This window comes from Talpa occidentalis, unplaced genomic scaffold (assembly GCF_014898055.3).
Source record: "Talpa occidentalis isolate TD23 unplaced genomic scaffold, MPIMG_talOcc4v2.1 talOcc4.10, whole genome shotgun sequence".
NCBI classification, from domain to species: Eukaryota; Metazoa; Chordata; class Mammalia; order Eulipotyphla; family Talpidae; genus Talpa; species Talpa occidentalis.
In genome coordinates, this window is record NW_023600993.1 from 33,166,254 (window position 1) to 33,190,490 (window position 24,237).

Consider the following 24,237-nt stretch of genomic DNA (forward strand, 5'->3'; position numbering starts at 1 on the left):
ATTGCAGATGGTCAACAGACATATGAAAAAATGTTGAACATCACTTGTCATTGGGAAATGCAAATCAAAACCACAATGAGATAACACCTCACACCTGTGAGAATGGCCCATATCAAAAAACCCAGAAACAACAAATACTGGCAAGGGTGTGGAGAAAAAAGAATCCTCTGACACTGTTGGTGGGACCATGGACTGGTTTAGCCCCTATGGAAAGACGTGTGGAGAGATTCCTCAAAAACCTGAAAATGGGGCCTCCCTGGTGGTGCAGCAGTTGAGCGCTGGGTTGCGAGGCTGCCCAAAGCCTCTGCGGCGCTGGTTCGATCCCCGGCTGCTCCCTGGCCCCCGGAGGAGAGCCCCACATGGCGCACAGACCTCTCCTGCCGCCCGTTGCTCCCCTCAGCAGTGTACTTTGGTCCTTCTGCTTGCTCTGCTCCCCGCTGTGGCTCTGGTGAATTCTCTCACCCTCCCGCGCTTCTGACTGTACCCAGTGCATGTATAAATAAATAAATAAATCTTTAAAAAAAAAAAAAAAAAACTGAAAATGGTTCTACCGTGTGACCCAGAAATTCCACTCCTAGGTATCTATCCAAAGGACACAAAAAACACTAATTCAAAAGGAAACCTATACTCCTTTGTTTAGAGCAGCACTATTTACAATACCCAAGATATGGGAACAACCTAAATGAGTGGATGAGTGGATCAAGAACAGATGAGTGGCTCAAGAAGATGTGTATATATACAATGGAATACTACTCAGCAATTTAAAAACATAAACTCTTGCCATTTGTGGCAACATGATGGTACTGGAAGGTATTGTCCTAAGTGAAGTGAGCCAGGAGAAATATATATACCTCTGTATGTGGAATATAGAGAAACCGAACAAAGCATCAGACAAAGACAGACTTTAAAATGGATCCTTGAAAGCTGACCACAGATCTGAGTCATGGGGGCTGGTGATAGTGAGAAGGGAGGAAACAGGGTGCGAGGAAAGCACAGTGGATTATGGTGGAGGACTACGCATTGGTGGTGGGGAAACTATGGTGACAACACCTAAGGGAAGAAATCCTATACTGTGAAGGGCTTCCCTGGTGGCACAAGGGGTTGAGACGCAGCCACTGCAGCATGAGTTCGATCCCCAGCCAGGGAGAAACCGACATGGCGCGGCAGACCTCTCCTGGCTGGCCCGCTGCTCCCCTTAGCAGTGTACTTTGGTCCATCTGCCTGTTCTGCTTCCCACTCTGTCTCTGGTAAATCCTCTCACCCCGGCACCTGTGGCCTATACCCCAGCTCTTGTATGCATGAGTGGACAGATCTTTAGAAAAAAAAAAAAAAAAGAAATCCTATACTGTGAAAAAACAAGCAAGGATATAAAATAATTCTATGTCATTAATATAAATAAATAAGAAAGACAATATTTATTTATTTAAAGATTTATTTATGCATACAAGAACTGGGGTACAGGCCAGAGGTGTGGATGGTGAAAGGATTCACCAGAGACAGAGTGGGGAACAGAACAGGCATATTGACTGAAATACACTGCTGAGGGGAGCAACAGGCGAGAAAGGAGAGGTCTGCTGCGCCATGTGGGCTGCTCCCTGGCAGGCTGAGGGATCAAACTCGTGCTGCAGTGGCTGCGGATTGCTTCACAGGTTGTATCTTAACCCCTTGCGCCACCAGGGAGGCCGAAAGATATTTAAAAAATGGTTAGCTGCTAGACATACAGAGATTGCTCCCTGGGTGGAACTCGTGTTTTAGTGAAGATAGGCAAATTAATTACTTCAGGCCACCATTAGTTGTTCTTGTCAAGGACCAGTGACCTCCACATACAGAATGACATCCACAGTAGAGAGCTGTTATAACCGCAGAGATCTCCTCTGTGCCACTCCTTATAATCATACCTGTCCCCTTCCCACTCACCATCCCTAATCTCTGGCAACCACTAATTTGTTTTTCATCTCTCATTTTGAGAATGTTATATAAATCGAATCATAGCGTATGTAACCTTCTGAGATTTATTTTTTCTTTTCACTCAACGTAATATCTTGGGGGTATTATGTTACTGTGTATATGATAATAAATATTATTTCTGAGTAGTATTTTTATTTCTGAATAGTATTCCATGATCTTGATGTAACATGTTTTGTGTAACTATTCACCTATTGAAAGACATTTAGGTTCTTTCCAGGTTTTTTTGGCTATTACAGATAACAGTTTTATTCTTTTTTTTTTTTAATTTATTTATTTATACAAGCACTGGGTACAGTCAGAAGCGCAGGATGGTGAGAGAATTCACCAGAGCCACAGCGGGCGCAGAACAGGCAGACTGATGAAGAAATACACTGCTGAGGGGAGCAGCGGGCATGGCAGGAGAGGTCTGTCGCGCCATGTGGGACCCTCATCGGCGGCCAGGGATTGAACTGGCACTGCAGAGGCTGTGGGCAGCTTCGCAGCCCAGCGCTCAACCGCTGCGCCACCAGGGGAGGGCCTTGGCTATTGCAGATAAAGCTGCTATAAACATTCATGTGCAGGATTCCATATGAATGTAGGTTTCCATTTCTCTGGGATAAATACCCAAGAGTACAATTGCCATGTCATATGGAAAATGTATTTTTAGTTTTAGGAGAAATTGCCAAACTTTTCTCCACAGTAATTATACCATTTTGTACCTCTGTTGGCATGTATGAGTGCAGTGGCTAACTTTGTCAACTTAGCTGGACTCTGGTGTCCAGTTATTTGGTCAAACACCTGTCTAGATGTTGCTGTGAATATATTTTTAAGAGGTGATTAACATTTTAAGTTAGTAGACTTTGAGCAAAGCCAGTTACCTTCCATAATGTGTATGAACCATACCCAATCAGGTGAAGATCTTTTTTTTTTCATATTAAATTTATAGTTTTATTCTAGTTTGATTGTAACAAATGTGTCAGGGAGAGACACAGTTGCTGCTGGAAAATGTGGAAAGAGTGAAGCCCATGGGGCAGGGCCCTCCCAGATCTGAGAAGAGGGCAGGCCTCCTCTTCTTCCCTCCCCATGTAAAGCAATTTGGGGAGAGATATAAGCAGGAGAGGGGACTGGTCCCCAGACTGTGTGGGTGTTGCTGGGTTAAAGGGCTATAGGGAACATGGGACCAGACCAGGATTAGTGAGAACTCTAGCCATTTGCCAGAATTCATACTTTCTAATTGCAGATTGAATTAAAAAACAAAAATTAAACTACAAGCAGCATCTTCTCCTTCATGAGGACTATATACTGAGAAGGGAAAAGAGGAGGGCAACACAGGTGAAAGTTTTAAGAGCAGAAACTGAGGTTTCCTGAACAAGAAACAATTTTTCAAGATTACAGCATATTTTTTTTATTTTTTTTTATTTTTTATTTATTATTTTTTTTTTTTATAGAGGCATGCTTTATTTATTTGTTTGCTGGTTTGTTTGTTTTGTTTATACATGCACTGGGTACAGTCAGAAGCGCGGGAGGGTGAGAGAATTCACCAGAGCCAGAGCGGGGAGCAGAGCAGGCAGAAGGACCGAAGTACACTGCTGAGGGGAGCAGCGGGCGGCAGGAGAAGTCTGCACGCCATGTGGGACCCTCCTCCGGTGGCCGGGGAGCAGCCGGGGATCGAACCGGCACCGCAGAGGCCGCGGGCAGCTTCGCAACCCAGCGCTCAACCGCTGCGCCACCGGGGAGGCCCAAGATTACAGCATAGCCTGAATTTCTTACCAGCTGGCCTGCCCTGCAAATTTCTGGACCCAAGGCTGCAACATCAAATCTTACCTGACTCTCTACCCTGCTGACTCCCATAATTGCTTGAGCCAATTCCTTAAAATCTTACCAATCTCAATCTCTCAGTCTGTGCTATAGACAGACACACCCAGATCTATATCCTATTAGTTCAGTTTTCCTGCAGAGTCCTGGTTAATATGAATGACCCAGTTCTTCTGCATCCTCACCAGCATTTGGCCTTATCACTTTTTTTTTTTCTTATCACTTTTTTATTTTAGACAGTATATGTGATATCTTTTTGTGATACTTGTTCATTTCCCTGATGGGTAATGTTGAACATCTTTTTATGTGTTACTTGCCATCTGTGTATCCTTTTTGAGGAAATGCCTCTTCATTTTTTTTTTTTTAACATGTTTTCTCTTGGAATGTTTTTGTTGTTGAATTTTCAGAGTTCTTTATATATTGTAGGTATGAGTTCTTTGTCAGATAGGAGTCATTTGACAAATATTCAAAAATACTTTATTTAGTACATTATCGTTGGAATGAAGACACAGTTTCCCAGAAGGTAAGAAGTGCTGGACAGAGCTGACATGAGATGGAGTCAATAACTAGTCAGATTTTGGGGAAGGTTTTTAGTGGCATTGTGTTAAAACCAAAGTGTTTTCTATTAACTTTCAAGTAACCTAAAATAATTAATAGACCATCAGCATCATAATATTATAATTGATAAATGTCTTAATTAGACATTAATATATAGTTAATAAGTATAAACATATATACATCTAGTTAATAGTGAAAATAGCAATAGATTATTGTTGCAGTAGCCATCAAGCATTAATGTTCTTTATTTTTACTTTGATTACTTTAGATTTACTTTACCTATTTGTAAGAAAAATTTGTAGGAAATGAATAGAAAATCACAATGCTTCCTGCTCAGTCTTTGATATCCTTTTCTAAATTTAAGCAAGAGAACCTGCAGTCCACTTTGACTCTAATTGTTGGTAAACTGCCATCTTTTCTATGGGATTAATTTATTTTTACAGTGAATTGCTGATTTTCTGGACTGCTGTTTAGGACAGAGTTGATACTTTAATTTGACGAATATTTACTGAGCTATTTAAGGGATGTACAAGACCCTTATTACCCTCTAGGAGTCTGACATACCCTGAGCTAGGTTAAAACAGAAAAGCACAGTACTTGGGACTGAGGCTTCCCATCTTCAGTGTGGAATTGCCTTACTCATCTAACACCTGATTAAGCTTTTGATTGGGGGTGGAAAGCTGGTCTGAGCTGGCTTTGTGCATGGTGTTACTAAATGAAGTTGGGGGATTGGTTGATAGCTGAAGTGGGAACGCAGATGCTTCAAGGCATCTTTATGTAGTCTGCTTCCTATATTTCTGATGGACAAGTCTACGTTATTTGCTGGGGTTAATTGGCATTTAAACTCCATGGGGATGAAAAGAGAATAATTACATAACTATGGCTAAGAAACTGAAGTTTTTTTAAAAAAGGCACATTGGTAGTGACAGGCCCATACAGGCCATTAATAGCTTCTATTTCAGGCTTAAATCATTCTCCTCTCAAAAAGGAGCAAATATTTTGTATTAGCTATGATTATCTGTTTTGAATTCCACATAGTGTGGGCATTTCATACTAGTTCATTTCATACTAGTGAGGATCGGAATACCAGCAGAAAATCAGGGTTGGTATGGACTGGTAGGAAAGGGGTGTTTTTGGAAAGTGGTCAGCATCATCTTCTTTATAGATAATGTGCTTATTTCCTTCTTCATATTATTTGTTTCCTGAAACTCTAGAGCAGAGGGCAGCTAACTTTTTCATAAAGAGACAGATAGTAAATATTTGTGGGTCATTGGTCACAACTGCTCAACTTTGCCATTGTATGATATGTCTGTGTTCCAGGAAAACTTATATGGAGACTGAAATTTGGATTTCATATAATTTTCATGTCATGAAATATTCATCATCTTCCTTTGATTTTTTTCCCCAACCATTTAGAAATGTAGAAATTACTCTTAGCTCATGGGTCACACAAAAACAAGAGGCTGGGGCAAAATTTACTTTATAAAAAATACTTTAAGAGTTCTCTAAAGAGAAATCTTTTTTTTTTTTAATTTTTTTATAGAGGCATGTTTATATTTATTTGTTTGTTTGTTTTGTTTATACATGCACTGGGTACAGTCAGAAGCACGGGAGGGCGAGAGAATTCACCAGAGCCAGAGCGGGGAGCAGAACAGGCAGAAGGACCGAAGTACACTGCTGAGGGGAGCAGCGGGCAGCAGGAGAGGTCTGCGCGCCATGTGGGACCCTCCTCTGGTGGCCGGGGAGCAGCCGGGGATCGAACCGGCGCCGCAGAGGCTGCAGGCAGGTTCGCAACCCAGCGCTCAACCGCTGCGCCACTGGGGAGGCCCCTAAAGAGAAATCTTAATATGGTACTTAATATGTGTCATGCATTATTTAAGTGCCTCTCAGATACTAGATAATTTAATACAGAAATCCCTTGAGGAAGTTCTGTTATCCCATTTTGTAGATGCACAAATTGAGACACAAGGAGGTTAAATAACTTGCCCAAGGTTACCCAGCTAATAAACAGTTATTTAGCTCCAGAGTACTTTTTCTTGTCTACCAAAATATGCTATCTTTTTTTTTTTTTTTTTAGAGGCATGTTTTATTTATTTGTTTGTTTGTTCGTTTGTTTTGTTTGTACATGCACTGGGTACAGTCAGAAGCGCGGGAGGGTGAGAGAATTCACCAGAGCCAGAGCGGGGAGCAGAGCAGGCAGAAGGACCGAAGTACACCGCTGAGGGGAGCAGCGGGCGGCAGGAGAGGTCTGCACGCCATGTGGGACCCTCCTCCGGTGGCCGGGGAGCAACTGGGAATCGAACCGGCGCCGCAGAGGCAGCGGGCAGCCTCGCAACCCAGCACTCAACTGCTGCGCCACCGGGGAGGCCCCAAAATATGCTATCTTAAAGAAGTTACAATTATTGACTTTCTAACTTAAAGGAATTTTAGAGGTTAATCTGTCGCTACTGTGTACCATTTTATACTCATTCTTACAGACCAGCTTCATAGCCTTTATGATTCACATTTGTGCCTAGTAAAAATTTTTTTTTAAAGATTTATTTATTTATACAAGAACCAGAGTACAGGCCAGATGTGCAGGAGGGTGAGAGGATTCACCAGAGATAGAGTGGCGAACAGAACAGGCAGACGACAGAAATACACTGCTGAGGGGAGCAGCGCAAGACAGGAGAGGTCTGCCGCGCCATGTGGGATTTTCGCCGGCCAGCCGGTATCAAACCCGCGCTGCAGAGGCTGCAGACAGCCTCACAGTGCAACACTCAACCGCCTGCGCCACCAGGGAGGCCCTGTGCCTAGTAAAATTATGGATTACTACTTAATGCACTTTCAGAATCCCTTGTGCCATCTAAAAGCTTAAACACCATTGATCCCAAGGTTGTTCTGTCTACACTTTACTGTTCATATATTGTCTTATTTATATTCATTGCAAGCTCCTTGAAGGTAAAAGCAACACTGTCAAAGTGTTTCCCACCAAAGAGAAATCTATTCTGGGTGTATCTTTTGCTTGCTTTGGGAGCACTTGTCTCAGTTACTCCCAACTCACATTTTTCCCTGCTGCTTGTCCTGCTTGGATAAGCAGCTGTTGAATCTTGAGCTCCACCTGCCTCTGATGCTAAACTATTCCTGTTGACCCAAAAATACCATCAGGGCAGGGCTTAAAATGCAGAGCTTCCCAGTCTCTCCTAAGAAGAGCACGAGAGGAGGTGTGTGTGTGTGTGAAAGCAAGTCTAGTTCCTTTTGCTTAGTCATAGTGTTAGATTCTACTAACAGGAGGGACCATCTCACCTCTTATGTAGGGTCCCATGCCATGGGGGTTTCCCAGAAATATTGCACAATGCCTTCAAATCCACATGTATACTAATCTGTAAGCCAGAAAAATATATCTTTTACATGTGTGTACAATTACTCTTCAAATATATATAGAAGCCATCATAATAAAAAAGAAAACTTTACTGAATTCATGTTAAGCTATAATTATTGCACAGCTAGTATATTGAGAAACCTGATCCAGTTAAAGTCCTTTATTTACAGAGATAGAAACTAAGAAATTCGGGCTATGGGAGGGATGGGAAGAGATTTGTGGAAGCTGGCACAGTTTGTATGTCATGTGGGTTGTGCATGGGTACAGGAAGAGATTGACAAGCATTTTGACTTTTTTTTAAGTATGACAGATCTTTAATAGAATTGATGAAATAGAGAGGAAAGGATATTTTTAATAATAGATTCTCAACAAACCTCCCTAGATTATCCACCCTCTTATGGGCAAATGCCCAACCAAATAGGGTCAGCCTAAAGAAGGGCTGCTGAGGCCTGAAAACTTGCCACAAGTCTAAGGTGCCTTCTGTTAGGCAACCACCAGCAGAGGGCTAAGCAGATTCCAAAGAGCTGAGATTGAATGGGGATTCAGAATTCATAATGTACCAGATAATCCACTGTGAAGTCAGAACAGCAGCTGCCAATGTCTCTGCCAAAGACCAGGAGTAGTCCTCCCACACGTCTCTTACCTATATATCTTTTCCAAGTATGTCTTCCAAGTTTCTCTACATGTCTCCTCCTCTTCTCCTCCCCAGCAGTACCAGAGTACAAATTGGGTCATAGTAGCAAGAGACCACACATATATATCAAGCATGGCCACTGATCTGTAACCGTGGTCCCAAGCAAACCCCCTTTCAGGTAGTCAGGTTCATGGGATGCTGGGAATTTTACTTGCAGCAACTGAGATCTCTTTGGTGTGGTGGTGGGAATGAAGGCCATAAAGTCATCAGGGGATGGAGTCATCAGAGTTTGTTCTAACAAAACCAAGCTCAGACAACTAGGGAATAGCAAATTGTGATTTCAGGTCTGTCTTCCTTTATAAATAACCCCAGGAGGATGCTTTATGACTACCATCGGGACATCTAGATTTTAACTTTGCCACTGATCATGATGAGATTCTAGATGCTTCTCAGCTGTGGTTTGTCTTCTGCAGACTAGATGAAGCCCAGATATATATGCTGGACTGTCTTCATGTGATGATGTGAGGGGTATAGTTACAGCTACATGTATGACAGAGGTTGTCATGCTGAGGTTGGGGGCTCCCTGCATTCCTACTCCCACCCCTGCTGGCTAGGTTTCAGGACTAAAATAGAAAATATTCATAATGGGTACTTAGCAGAAGGAACTCAAATTATCATCTTTTTTTTTAAGTGCCATTTTGAAACCAAGATTACCAATAAGGATATTTGTGTTTTTAAAGGCATTTCACAAAGTTAAGACCCTAAGATTTTAGCTAAAGATAAATTTGTTGTTTCCCTAAACTAAACACAAAACTTAGATGTAATCCTGCTAGCATATTCCAAGATAGGCCTGCTTCTCTGTAGCTGAGCTTTTTTAGGAAATCAGGTCACCTAGTTCATGCACACACAGCTTATTCTTTTGTCTTCTGTTTACTTTCCATATGAAAAATAAATGTATAGCAATTTAAAAGCAAATTGAGGGCCTCCCCGTTGGCGCAGTGGTTGAGCGCTGGGTTGCGAAGCTGCCCGCGGCCTCTGCAGCGCCGGTTCGATCCCCGGCTGCTCCCCGGCCACCAGAGGAGGGTCCCACATGGCGCGCAGACCTCTCCTGCCGCCCGCTGCTCCCCTCAGCAGTGTACTTCGGTCCTTCTGCCTGCTCTGCTCCCCGCTCTGGCTCGGTGAATTCTCTCACCCTCCCGCGCTTCTGACTGTACCCAGTGCATGTATAAACAAAACAAACAAACAAACAAACAAATAAATAAAACATGCCTCTATTAAAAAAAAAAAAAATAAATAAAAGCAAATTGAATATACATTTGAATCTTCATTCCCTCCTGTAATGCCATTTAAATGATTGTAAGAGCGAAAAGAGATATTAGCAAATAATACATCAATTAAATGTTGAAGCCAGAAAGCATGCTTTTTGATAGATTTAGTAACACAAAGGAACTAAAAGTGCTGGGTAGGGGGCCTCCCTGGTGGTGCAGGGGTTAAGTCTCAACACTATCAAGCTATTGCCAGCTACTGCAGCATGAGTTTGATCCCCGGCCAGGGAGCTCACCCACATGGTGCAGCAATCTTCTCACCCACTGCTCTCCTCAGAAGTGTATTTCAGTCAGTCTACCTGTTCTGCTCCCCACTCTGTCTCTGGTGAATCCTCTCACCCCCCGCACCTCTGGCTATACCCCAGTTCTTTTTTTTTTTTTTTTTTTTTTTTTTAAGATTGATTTATTTATACAAGCACTGGGTACAGTCAGAAGTGCGGGAGGATGAGAGAATTCACCAGAGCCAGAGCGGAAAGCAGAGCAGGCAGACTGACGACATACACTGCTGAGGGGAGCAGCTGGTGGCAGGAGAGGTCTGCACTCCATGTGGGACCCTCGCCTGGCGGCCGGGGATCAAACCAGTGCTGCAGAGGCTACGGGCAACTTTTCAACCCAGTGCTCAACCTCTGTGCCACCAGGAAGCCGTAAATAAAAAAAATTTTTATTTTTTTTTAAAGATTGATTTATTTATAGAAGCACTGGATACAGCCAGAAGCACGGGAGGGTGAGAGAATTCACCAGAGCCAGAGCAGGGAAGAGAACAGGCAGATCAACGAAATACACAGCTGAAGGAAGCAGCGGGCGCGGCAGGAGAGGTCTGTGTGCCATGTGGGACCCTTGCTGGTGGCCAGGGATCAAACCGGCGCTGTAGAGGCTGCAGGCAACTTCGCTGCCCAGCGCTCAACCGCTCCGCCACCAGGGGAGGCCCTTTAAAGATTTATTTATTCATGCATACAAGAACCAGGGAACAGGCCAGATGCACGGGAGGGTGAGAGCATTCACCAGAGACAGAGCAGGTACCAGAACAGGCAGACTGGCTGAAATACACTGCTGAGGGAAACAGCGGGCGAGACAGGACAGATCTGCCGTACCATGTGGGATTCTCACCGGCCAGCTGGGATTGAACCCACGCAGCAGAGGCTGTAGACAGCTTCACAGTGCTGCGCTCAACCGCCTGTGCCACCAGGGGAGGCCCAAAATAAATCTTTTTTTTTAAAAAAGTGCCTGGTGGGGACGAAATGAAAAAGGGGGATTTGTAATGTAGAACCCTGGAATAGCTCCAGAACTGGAGAAGCCGAGAAAGATTAGTTGTAAGCCTGTGTGAAAAGCAATTAGAGATCTATGATGCCTTCCCATTCTCTCAGAAGATAGGAGTTTTAGTCTTAGATATTGAACCAGAGGCTGTGAATTCTTCAACACCAAACACTGAAAAGGGGATTGAATATACAATGAACTGAAAATAAGGACTTTAAGAGAAAGTTCTAGATAGTGAATTGGTATGATCATCCCCCTCACCCAATTTCCAGATACTGCAAGCAAGACTGCCATGCAAATGATTGGAAGAGGACTTTTCTGATAAAATTAGCCTTAGAGAGAAAGTCCTAAGGATACTGACTTTATCTAGGAATTCTCAATAAAAAGACAGACTCTTGCCTTATCACCCTAATGTGGAATGCACAGGTTGACAAGCCTACCCCCACACACAGAATGTTCAAATGGCTTTAAAAAATATGAGCAGATAGGGCTTCCCTGGTGATGCAGGAGGTTAAGTCTCAGCAACATGAAGCTATCAGCAGCCACTGCAACACAAGTTAGATCCCTGGCCAGGGAACTGACCTATATGGCACAGCAGACCTCTCCTGTCTCGCCCACTGCTCCCATCAGCAGTATATTTCAGTAGATCCACCTGTTCTGCTCCCCACTCTGTCTCTGGTAAATTCTCTCAGTCCCCCTGCACCTCTGGCCTACACCCTGGCTCTTGTATACATAACTAAATAAAATAACTCTTTAAAAAGTTTTTTTTTAAGATTTTTTTTTAAAAAGATTTATTTATTTATCCAAGCACTGGGTACAGTCAGAAGCGAGGGAGGGTGAGAGAATTCACCAGAGCCAGAGCGGGGAGCAGAGCAGGCAGAAGGACCAAAGTACACTGCTGAGGGGAGCAGCGGGCGGCAGGGGAGGTCTGCGCACCATGTGGGACCCTCCTCTAGTGGCCGGGGAGCAGCCGGGGATCGAACCGGCGCCGCAGAGACCACGGGCAGCTTCGCAACCCAGCGCTCAACCGCTGCGCCACCGGGGAGGCCCTAAGATTTATTTATTTATGCATACAAGAGCTGGGGTACAGGCCAGAGGTGCGGGGGGTGAGAGGATCTACCAGAGACACAGCAGGGAACAGAATAGGCAGATTGACTGAAATACACTGCTGAGAGGAGCAGCGGGCGAGACAGGAGAGGTCTGCCTCGCCATGTGGGTTTCTTCCTGGCTGGCTGGGAATTGAACTCGTGCTACAGAGGCTTCGGATTGCTTCATAGTGCGGTGCTTAATTCCTTGTGACACCAGGGAGGCCCTCTTTACAAAGTTTTTGAAAATATATATGAGCAGATAGCTAAGGGTCTATAGCAAGTTTTTAACTGTAATATCTTGAGAAATATAAGTTAGAGAAAGTATTACATTCATAAAAGATGGATGAAATTTTTTTTAAAGATTTATTTATTTTATCTTATTTTTATATAAGAACTGGGGTACAGGCCAGATGCAGGGGAGAGTGAGATGATTCACCAGAGACAGAGCGGGGAACAGAACAGGCAGACTGGTGAAATACACTGAGAGGAGCAGCGGGCACGACAGGAGAGGTCCACTGCATCATGTGGGACCCTCGCCGGCTGGCCAGGATTGAACCAGTGCTGCAGAGGCCATGGACAGCCTCACAGCACGGTGCTCATCCACCTGCGCCACCAAGGGAGGCCCTGGATGAAATTTTTTTTAAGGGAACTTTTGGAAAACAATAAAGGAAGAGAACAATAGATAATAGAGGAGAAAATTATCAAAGAAATGGTATGAAAAGGTAATCCCACAACTAAAATAGTATCTAAATTGATAAAGCACATGAATAAAAAAGCAGCATCAAGGTACACGAGTGTGAGATTTGTGATCTCTGAGAATAAAGAGAAGCTCCTAAAGCCTTTAGAGAGAACAGCTATATACTTAGGATTAGTATTCATTGTAGCATTAATTTTCTCAAAAACAACAAACTGGAAGTCAGTGGAGTAATACCTTTAAATTTCTGATGGAAAAATTCTCAACTTAGAATTTTATAACCATGAGCCTCCCCGGTGGTGCAGCGGTTCAGCGCTGGGTTGCGAAGCTGCCCGCAGCCTCTGCAGTGCAGGTTCGATCCCCGGCTGCTCCCCGGCCACTGGAGGAGGGTCCCACATGGTGCGCAGACCTCTCCTGCCGCCCGCTGCTCCCCTCAGCAGTGTACTTCAGTCCTTCTGCCTGCTCTGCTCCCTGCTCTGGTGAATTCTCTCACCCTCCAGCGCTTCTGACTGTACCCAGTGCTTGTATAAATAAATAAATAAATAAATCTTTAAAAAAAAAAAAAAGAATTTTATAACCAGCTAAACTAATGCCCACGTTTGAGGGTGTTAAAGACATTTATAGACATATTGAGCATATATGCATGTATCTTGTAATATGAGTATCTTTTATTCCTATTCTAAAAATTAAGTCTTTATGTTAAAGCCCTAATAATATTTGGTGTTTGATCCTGCTTCCTGACACAAAAGTGTCTAAAAACCTTCTGAGTGATAGGGATGAAAGGAACAATCAACATCTTTGATGTTATGCTAATTAGGTAACCCTTGATAGTCCCTAGATAGCTTCAGGATGTGGCTGGCTATTAGAAGAACCAACCATGTGATTAGGAGGTTCAAACTGTCACCTCCATTTCTCAGTCTCTAGGGAGGGTAGAGAGGCTAAAAGTTGTAGAGGTTAAGCTAATTCCCAGTGACCAATGATTTAACCAGCCAAGCCTACATAATTGGACTGCCATAAAAACCCAGGACAGTGGGATTTGGAGAGCTTATGCATTGGCAAATGCATCCCTGTGCCAGGAAAATACTATACTCAAATTTTATAGGACCTTTCTACCCCTCACCCTTTGTATCTCTTCATCTGCTATTCTTTTGTATTTTTTTTTAAAGATTTATTTATTTATACAAGAACAGGGGTACAAGCCAGAGGCGAAGGAGGGTGAGAGAATTCACCAGAGACAGAGAGGGGAGCAGAACGGGCAGACGGACTGAAATACACTGCTGAGGGGAACAGCGGGCGAGACAGGAGAGGTCTGCCCCAACATGTGGTTATCTCCCTGGTCGGCCGGGATTGAACCCGCACTGCAGAGGCTATGGACATTTTCACTGCACTTTGCTAAACCTGCTGCATCACTGGGGAGGCCCTATTCTTTTGTATTCTTTATAGGATCCTTTCTAATAAATCTGCAATAGTAAACTTCCCTGAGTTCTATGAGCAGTTCTAGAAAATTATCTAACCTGGGGAAGTAGTTGTGAGGAGCACCCCTTCTCCCACCCTAATTTTATAGCTGGTCAGTCAGAAGTACCACTTAGTACTCAGACTTGCAATTGGCATCTGAAACAGGGACTAAACTCTTAACCTGTGGAGTCTAGATAGTTAGCATGAGAATAAAATTAAATTGTAGGACACCATTTGATGTCTATAGAGTTGGAGAATTAGTTGTAAGAAAAAAAACATACTCTTTTATCAGTTGTGCTGTGAGTAGTTTGTGAGAACACACCACCAGAACAAGGAGAAAACCAAGAAGGATTAAGTGGAATACAGGAAACAGGGATTCCAATATAGGTAAGGTGAAAGGAACTCCCAGTAAGGTAGATTTCCGATAGAGATGTCTCAACATCTCCCTGACGGGGAGAAACACTAATGATAAAGGATTAATCACAAAAATCTACAAGGAGCTGAAGAGACTCAACAAAAACAAAGTAAATAATCCAGTCAAAAAATGGGCAGAAGAGCTAAAAAGGAGGAAATGCAAATGGCCAACAGGCATATGAAAATATGTTCAGCATCACTTGTAATCAGGGAAATGCAAATCAAAACTACAACGAAATGCCATCTTACACCAGTGAGAATGGCACATATTAAAAAAACTAACAACAACAAATGTTGGTGAGGATATGGAGAAAAAGAACTCTCTTGCACTGCTGGTGGGAGGGCAAACTGGTCCAACCACTGTGGAAAGCTGTGTGAAGATTTCTCAACATGCTAAAGATGGAACTTCCATATGATCCAGCAATTCCACTCCTAGGTATTTACCCAAAGGACACAGAATCATTAATTCCAAAGGGCACCTGTACCCCTATGTTTATAGCAGCACTATTTACAATAGCTAAGCTATGGAAACAACCCAAATGCCCAAAACTAGATGACTGGATCAAGAAGCTGTGGTGTGTATACACAATGGAATATTACTCAGCAATCAAAAAAAGATAAACTCATGCAATTTGCAGCAACATGGATGGAGCTGGAAGGGATGCATTTAGAAAACCTAAATAAAAGACCAGGAAAAAGACTAATTATAATAAAGTAAAAATCAAAATCAATAAGCAGCTATAAACCAGAAACACACTATGGAGGTGGGGAGGGGAGGAGCGATTAGGGTCAAAATAAGAGGTGTGAAAATTGTGTGGGGAATTTAACCAAGATGAAAATGCATACATTGTGCAAAAATGAAAAATGATGTAAAAAATGTATAAAATAAAAAGATCACCTAAATAAATATCTCAAGAACAAGCAGATAACAAAGGGTACCTGCTTGATCATAAAAAAGGAGTTTTAAACCTTTTTATTATCTACAGGAAAAATTTAAATCACACAGTAAAGGAAATACAATCATAGTGTTCATCTGGCTTGGCTACAGGTAATATTCATATAGATCTAATAATGCAACTCTTAATCTAACCAGCATTTGATATAATTATATCAAAAAGATGGAAAAAGTAGAGCAAAAAGAGAAGATCAACAAAATCCTAATCGTCCATAATAAGAATTAAATAGGTACTATTATTATCTTTTTTTTTAAAGATTTATTTATTTACACAAGTGCTGGGTACAGTCAGAAGTGCAGGAGGGTGAGAGAATCCACCATAGCCAGAGCAGGAAACAGAACAGGCAGACTGATGAAATACACTGCTGAGGGGGCAGCGGGCGCGGCAGGAGAGGTCTGTCCCGCCAGGTGGGACCCTCACCCGGTGTCCAGGGATCGAACCTGCTCAGCAGAGGCTGCGGGCAGCTTCGCAACCCAGTGTTCAACCGCTGCGCCAACCAGGGGAGGCCCATTATTATCTTTTTTTTTTTTAAGATTTATTTATGCATACAAGAACTGGGGTATAGGCCAGAGGTATGGGAGGTGAGAGGATTCACCAGAGACAGAGTGGGGAGCAGAACAGGTGGACCAACCGACCGAAACACACCACTGAGGGGAACACCACTGAGGGGAGCAGTAGGCGAGTCAGGAGAGGTCTGCTACACCACGTGGGTGTCCCCCAGCTGGGGATCAAACTCGTGATGCAGTGGCCACAGATTGCCTCATAGGTTGTGTCCCAACCCCTTGTGCCACCAGGGAGGTCCCCCATATTATCTTTTACTACGTAACAAATTACTCCAAAACTTGGTAAATTAAAATGACAAATATTTACTATTTTACTGTTTCTGTAGCTCAGGATTCAGGAACATTTTAGAGATCTCTCATGATGTTGCAGTCCACCTGTCACCTTGGGCCAAGGTCATGAAAAGTCTTGACTAGCACCGGGGCCGCCTCTTTCAAGCTCACTCAGGTAGCTGTAGGAGGGGGACTCAGTTCCTTCTCATGTGGGCCTGTTCTCAGGATTTGTTACCTGGCTTCCCCCAGAGCAAGTTATCTAGGACAGAGAAGAAAAATTCACAGTACATTTTATAACCTAACCTTGAATGTGACATACCGTCATCACTTCTATATTCTGTTGGTCACACAAGCCAATCCTGAGACTGTGAGAAGGCACTACACAAAGGCAGGAATTGTTGAGGGCTATTGGGACACTGACTACCAAAGGTAATAACTAAAAGTGAAACATTCAAGAAGTAATACTATTGTTACATTATTTAGAAAGGTGGAGATAAATATGAGAAGAAACATTGACCCTGGGAGCAGGAATCAGGGAATCAGAAACTACCGGATTTCACTTTAAGCCTTAAAGAACAACTTTAAGTAGAGCAACACTTGGATTATAAGAGGAACTAGTAGCAGCTGAATCTGGTATGTGTCAGTAGGCATTTGGAAGATCGTGTGTGTGATAAGGATAGTTGATAGACAATAATCCTATAGTTCCGTGAAAAGGAGGGCATTGTGACGGAACATGAGCTAAGATCCTTGAATAAAGATGGGCACGTAGAGATGAGCATCAGGTAGTGAATTTTCTGACATTTCACTGCTATGGATCCTGGATGAACAAATAAAAACTGATCTTTCTGCAGAGTGTAAAGTGCTTAAGTGAAAATGTTTATGTGGCTTGGAGCTAAAAATGGCAAAGTTTATTAAAGGGAATATTAAAGCTTAATAAATGGCAGATAGTTGGAAAGCACTTTATAGAACTTCCCATGCTAGGGATGTTTTGGTGAGAGTTTGATACAAATTGGAGAAAGAAACTGCCTCTGTCCCTGCAAGAACCATGGGCCTGAGCCCCATGGATACTTAAAGCACTGGCCAATCCACAGCAGCACAGCTGCTGCAGCATCATTTTCCTAACAGCAATTCTAGGCTCCTTGTGGTCTACCACAACCCGGATGGTGCCCAGAGACCCACCAATTTTTGTTCCTATGATACCTGATATGTTCCTTATCCCTGTGTGTGCCCCCTATTGAAGTCTAGCCGTGTTTGTTCTTATCTCTTCGTGTCACGATGTATTTACTCTTCTTGAAGAACCTACTGATAGGATTCTCAGTGTTCTTGGGCAGTTTGTCCATTCCATTTACCTTCTAATAAAACTGAAATCAGGATATGGTTGAAGATATCAAGTCTTTCTTTGAGTGAGGAGGGATGCAGTGACAACTGCCCTATAAGTAAAAGTTACAACTCAAAGCATTCAGGCTTATATTTTTGAACCATTTTAATATCTCATTAAAACATTACTGTAACTGAGTATATTGAATTTAGAATACATCACAGCACCATGATAAAGCTGGCTGTCATTTACTAGGATGCCTTGTGTAACATTGTGATGTTGGCCAGAGGGTTCAGCTGTGGAGGGGGCAGGTTGGATTTTTTAAATTTTGTGTTCCTCAGTACCTATCTTTGTATTTTACTTTGCCCACAGATTGGGGACCACAAATTCAGTGCTCACCGGATCGTCTTAGCAGCCTCAATCCCGTACTTCCACGCAATGTTTACAAATGACATGATGGAGTGCAAGCAGGATGAGATTGTAATGCAAGGAATGGACCCAAGGTACTAAATTCCACCATTAGGTTCCACAGGCTACTGTCCAGGTACAGCTTCAGCCTTGTGCTTTAATGCCATTGAGGGCCTGCAGAAGGTAATAGCATCTAGCACAGCTCTACACACATAGTAGGCAATTAGTAAATAAGTTGGACCCTCACCTGGTAGCCTAAAATGGCCAAGATGAGATTTTTAATGCTGATTTTACTCTGTTAGAGCAACACATTTAATAGGAACTGGAATCGAAGAAAATTACTTAAACTAGGACTGTATATAAAGGTGGCAGTATATATTGTTCTCTGCACTTTTCTATGCTAGCAATTTTATTTGGCGAAGGTTTTCCAAATAAGTGTCTTCATTTGTTACCCTGCTCCTCAGTCTAGAACAGTGTTGTCATTAGAACTTTCTGCAATGATGGAAATTTTCTGTTCACTCCAAAATGAGTAGCCACTAGCCATATGTAGCTATTGAATATTTTAAATGTGACTAGTAGGGCTGAGAAACTGAATTTTACATTTTGTTTCAAATTTTTTTTTAATATTTTTTAGTTCTCCCATCACCAAAGCACCCATGATCCACCAGCACAGTCCATTGTGGTCTCCCCCATTTCCATTTTCTCCCCTCCCCCACATTTTATTTAATTTTAATTTAATTGTAATTTTAAACAGCCGCATGTGGGCAATGGCTACTACAACACAGGTCTAGAAGGTGGTAGATATTGTAGTTATTTGATGGATAAGAAAATTGAAGCCCAGGGAGGTCAAGCCCAAAATTATCTTTCAGTGACCAAAACAGCCCTCCATGACAAAGAATTATTAACCCCAAATGTCAGTAGAACCAAGGTTGGAAATTCTGCCCTGGTCAGGATGTGGTATCATAACTGCAAAAATCATATCCTTTAGGTGCTGTTCTTACATCTAGAGTCACTTAGTGCTAGACTTTCTTCATGGAAATACTTTTCCTATTTCTTCATGAAGACTTTGTATAAATATTTCATAGTATTCCTTTTTGGTCCTTGAAAGAAAAAAGGCATGTTGATGTATCTTAAAAGGCTTTGCTGCAAGGCTGTGAACTGAGGCTATATGTTTGTAATCTAAACTGTATCCAAGGGTCCACTGCTCACCTACTATGTGCCTGCATTGTTCTGAGGTCTGGGAAATCAGCAGTAAGACATACCAAGTGACTCAGGGAAGTGACGTCTCGTATGCGCGTGCGGAAACAATAAACAAACCAGTGACTCCACAACATTAGTCAGTAACCTAACATTTGTTGCCTAACTTCTTAATCTCATAATAGTGAAAACTAGGGGAAAGGAGCTTGGAGACTGTGGTAACGTTTGGATGATTGAAGGTGATCTGCCCCAGTACATGGGGAGGATTTATATCCCTACTGCAAGGCAGGGATCTCAGGTCAGCTACTTGTGAAGAAAGACACAAGTGGATCTCCAGGAACAACTGTACACACTCTTCTGTGAGGTCTATATCCAAAGGAGCCATGCTAATCACAATGCACACTCTGGGTACTTCATTTAACAGAAATACACTGAGCACCTGTGAGTTTGCTGCTGTGGGCATTGAAGTATAACAGTGATAAAACAGAAAGCACCTCTTTTCATTGGTCTGATTTTCTCGTACAAAAGAATTGACAATAAACAAATACATGCGTGGTGTGACTGGGAAGTGAAAGTGATATGAGATAAGTAAATCAAAGTAAAATCTAGCAAATGATGGTGGGGGTCTGTGCTATTTCAGGGTGATCAGGGAAGGCCTCTTTGATGAGGTGATTTGAGTCAAGACCTTAATTGAAGTGAGGGAATGAACCATCTGGGGAAAGAACCCTCCAAACAGAGAGAGCAGCCAGTACAAAGGCCCTAAGGTGAGAGTGTGATCAGTATTTTGGAATAGAGGGAGGGTTGGGGAGGAGAGTGGAGGTGATGACATCAGTCAGAGGCCAGACCACATCCAGTTCTACTGATTTCATCCTCAGTGTGAATTAGAAGCCAGGGAAAATGTTGGAAATTTCACTCTGGAAATTTATCCCAGCTTTATTTATAAAGCAAAAGCTTTATTTATGAGGCAATAAGATACTAATAGCTGTTATGCCTACTAATAAAGGAAATACATTTTAGCATATTTAGATGTTGGAATGCTGTATAGCAGCCATTAAAAATGTTAAACATGAAAACAGTGTAGAACACTGGAAAGAGCATAAGTTTTATATGATTATATTCATACAATTTATAGATGCAAGCAAATGGGGAAATAACCACCTTTGATTCATTCAATAGCAAGTTCGTGAAAAATTACTTTCTCTTGTAGAATTTAATAGAATTATTTTGATATAAAGACAACTTACAAACTAGCATGAGTCTTTGTGATGAAGCACTTATTCCATTCAGGTAAATTCTTAAAGGGCATGTGTTGAGTGGATATTAGAGTAGGGCACGCTCATTCCCCAGGCAATAATGTTAGCTCACTTAGGGCCTGAGTCTCCTATGAGCCAAGACTCATCTCTAAAGAACATCTTTTTCTTTTATCTCAGTGCGCTGGAGGCTCTCATCAACTTTGCCTACAATGGTCATCTTGCCATTGACCAGCAAAATGTCCAGTCACTGCTGATGGGAGCGAGCTTCCTGCAACTGCAGAGTATCAAAGATGCATGCTGCACGTTCCTCCGAGAAAGGTGAGGTGTGATGGGCCTGACCTGTGGTGCAGAGCATGACCATTTCTTTTCTGGAATCCCTGGTTGCTGAGTCTTTGAGCCACCTAGACTTCTTTGAGGGTAGTGGGCTGAGGTCACTCTATAGAAATGACATATTTTTGGAATCAGTATCTAGTGCCCACCTCTTTGGGATGAACATTTGACATTTTAGGGTTTATGGAGCTTTGCCTGCACTGTGTCTTGGCCTGACGTATACCTCTTCTAATCCTCTCTTCAGTCTGACCAGCCACTGAATTAACTGACTCTTCTCACAAGCCAGTTTATTCCTTGCTCACTAACTATTCCACATACATCTCTCTCTGTTTAGATCCTCCTTCCTTCTTGATTTCTTGACCTTTTTATGTTAGCTCTTTAAAAAACCACCCAAATCACCCCCTGGGATTCTCTGTCCCTCTCAGTCTCTTGGCAACAATTCACTGTTCTTGTAGGGTGAGAATCATGGATTGTACCCCTACCTGTGTCTAGTATTTGCCAGTGACTTAAAAAAAAAAAAAAGATTTATTTATGCATACAAGAACTGGGGGGTAAGACAGGGGTGCAGGGGGGGAGGTGACAGAATTAACCAGAGAGTGGGGAGCAGAATAGGCAGATCCATTGAAATACACTGCTGAGGGGAGCAGGGGGCGAGGCAGGAGGGGTCTGCCTTGCCATGTGGGTTACTCCCTGGCCAGCTGGGGATCAAACTCGTGCTGCAGTGCCCAGAGATAGCTGGATAACATTGTCTTTAACCCCTGCGCCACCAGGGAGGCCCGCCAGTGACCTTTTAGTGACTAATCGGATAAGAAACCTCTTAGTCCTCTTCAAGGCTCTGCGCTTTTAGTCATAAGATAAAAGCCACCTTTTAGCCACGAGAGGCTTGGGGGTGAGGATTTGTGCAGGTCTATGTACAGACAGGAAGAAACCAGAACAGTACCCATGAGGTGTCTGTGTACTGTGTGAGGCGCAACCTTCACCTAAGCTACTCTAATCACAAAGCCTCAGGCTTGATGACCAGCATTCTTCCTGCCTCAGATCTGCTCTCACTCACAGATGTGATATGCCTCCCTCCCCTCCCCACTCTACCTATGTAGTTCAGTTGGCAGCTCTATGAACCCTGTGTTGTCCACATCCTGCCCATGTAGTGGTCATGGGTGCCACTGAACATTGCTATGTGTGCAACTGGTCATAATAACTGTGGTAATGATGCCTACAATGCGGGCACTCCTCTCCTGGGTACAGAGTGAATGGTCTCAAGGTCAAGGAGGTAATCCTGTTCTGGGCTTACAGATGGTGGCTGTGTGGTAAGGGTGCAGCACTAGAGCCAGGCTTGTCCCTGCCCAGAGATACAACTTCTCAGCAGACTAAAGGGATGCATATGGGTGTATAGGGCATACGCCATCTTTCCTACTCATTTGTGAACTTTTTTTTTAAAGAGTTATTTATTTATACAAGCAATTCATAAATAAATTTATTTATTTATTTATACAAGAAAAGATACTTAAGCACACAAAACCTGTTGTTTGACATTTTTTCATTCAACCCTTCAGAAGCATGTGAGGGTGAGAGAATTCACCAGAGCCAGAGCAGGGAACAGAACAGGCAGACTGACGAAATACACTGCTGAGGGGAGCAGCGGGCACGGCAGGAGAGGTCTGCGCGCCATGTGGGACCCTTGCCAGTGGCCGGGGATTGAACCGGCACCACAGAGGCTGCGGGCAACTTCGCAGCCCAGTGCTCAACTGCTGTGCCACCAGGGGAGGCCCATCATTTGTGAACTTCTTAAGAACACAGATTCAACTTGGTTCATCTCTGTGTTCCCACAGAACTTTGGAGAATGCTTAAGTAGGCATTCTGGAAAGTATTATATTGGCCATTCTCACCAAGGGGATAACAGCTCCACCTAGGGGCCTTTGAGGCCGTCATTGTCAACTCTGGATTCAATCTCTCCTATAAAGAAGTGTCACCTAAAGGTGCTTAGAAGAGTGATTTTTTTAGACCAGTGCAGTTTTTATATGCACCAGTGACATTTTGGGAAAAGATACTTAAGCACACAAAACCTGTTGTTTGACATTTTTTCATTCAACCCTTCATGATCTCTTTTAAAGCCTAAACTCACACCTGATTTCTGTTCTTATTCCCTGCCACAGGCCCCAGGGGCTTGGTCTGTTTTCTGTTTTCCCTCCAGCAGTTACCATCACTACGTCTGTCCTTTGGGGTGGTTCTCCCTTGTGCCTGCCTGCATAGTATGATGGAGTCTTTGCAAAGGAACTCTCTCCCTCCTCTGTGCCCTTGAAAAGACAAGTGTGTGTACACTTTGGTCTTAAGATTTGTTTACTAATGATTTGAGGGGAACCATTCTGAGGAGTAGAGGAAAAAAAAAGGCTGGCCCCAGCAGAATAAAGAGAAGCTGCAAAATTGTCATAGTTCTTGAGACTATTCTGCCTGCTAGAGCCTTAGTCTGCTGATTGTTTTTTTTTTCCCCATGACATGTTATTTGACACATGACTGAGCTGACATTGTGCTCTTGAGCCCTGTGTTCCTTACTGGCCATGCTGCCTTGCTTGTGTGTTGCTCAGTGCTTATGTGTCTTTGGTCTTTGGAAATTCACATAGGTTTCCAAAACAATGAACAGGGTCAGTTGAGACTGGAATGAAAATACCTGTGTAGAGTGTAGATTTGTCACAAAGTCAGGCTATTGCGATGCTCTACCCTTTCAGTTCCTTGACAGGTCTGTTGCAAGGGGACAGTGGTGAATACTGATTAGTAAGTAAAATTCTGGGCCTTTAACCTTAAATTAACATGAAGGAGAAAGAACGAATAAAAAAGAATTAAGACTGGGTAATTCTAATCTGATAAATACCATCTCCTGCCATAGATTATGAGTCACATGACCCCCGAGGGGCTGCTGCTGTCACCAAGATTTCAGAACTATGTGAGCTTGTTTGGAATTTTCTTGGATGTCATAGTAGTAAGAAAAATAACCTTGGTCAAAAATTAAAACAGCAAGTAACTTCATACCAGGCACCTTGATGAGTATGTTTTCTTGCATTCTTACTTAATCCTGGCCACAGCCCTAGGAGGAGGGTAGCTGTTGTCATTACCTTTTTCCAGGTGAGGCTCTTGACACTTGAGGAGCCAAGGTGCCAGAGCCACCAGTGAGCAGTAAGGCCAGGGTTTACACTGGTTTCCCAGTGGGGATGTGGGGATGTATACAAGAAGTTGATATTTAATCTCAGTACCACCATTTGCTTGCAGAGGGACTGTGAGCACATTTCTTAGTTTCTCTGAACCTCACTTTTCCAGCTAAAAATGGGAGCAGTTACTACTTTTTGGCTTGTTAAAAAACATTCTGAAAAAGGGGACTCCCTTGTGGCACCAGGGTTAAAGTTTC

At 43.0% G+C, this 24,237-nt stretch overlaps 1 protein-coding gene across 3 annotated transcripts in view; it reads left to right on the top strand.

The window, feature by feature from the left end:
• Positions 1-24,237, top strand: part of KLHL18 (kelch like family member 18) — a 53,654-nt gene that overhangs the window by 10,422 nt on the left and 18,995 nt on the right. For all 3 annotated transcript variants that reach the window (XM_037528082.2, XM_037528090.2, XM_037528096.2), the window contains 2 exons: positions 18,025-18,155; positions 20,688-20,828. In XM_037528082.2, coding sequence (XP_037383979.1) covers positions 18,025-18,155; positions 20,688-20,828 — 272 coding nt within the window. The remainder of the gene's footprint in view (positions 1-18,024; positions 18,156-20,687; positions 20,829-24,237) is intronic.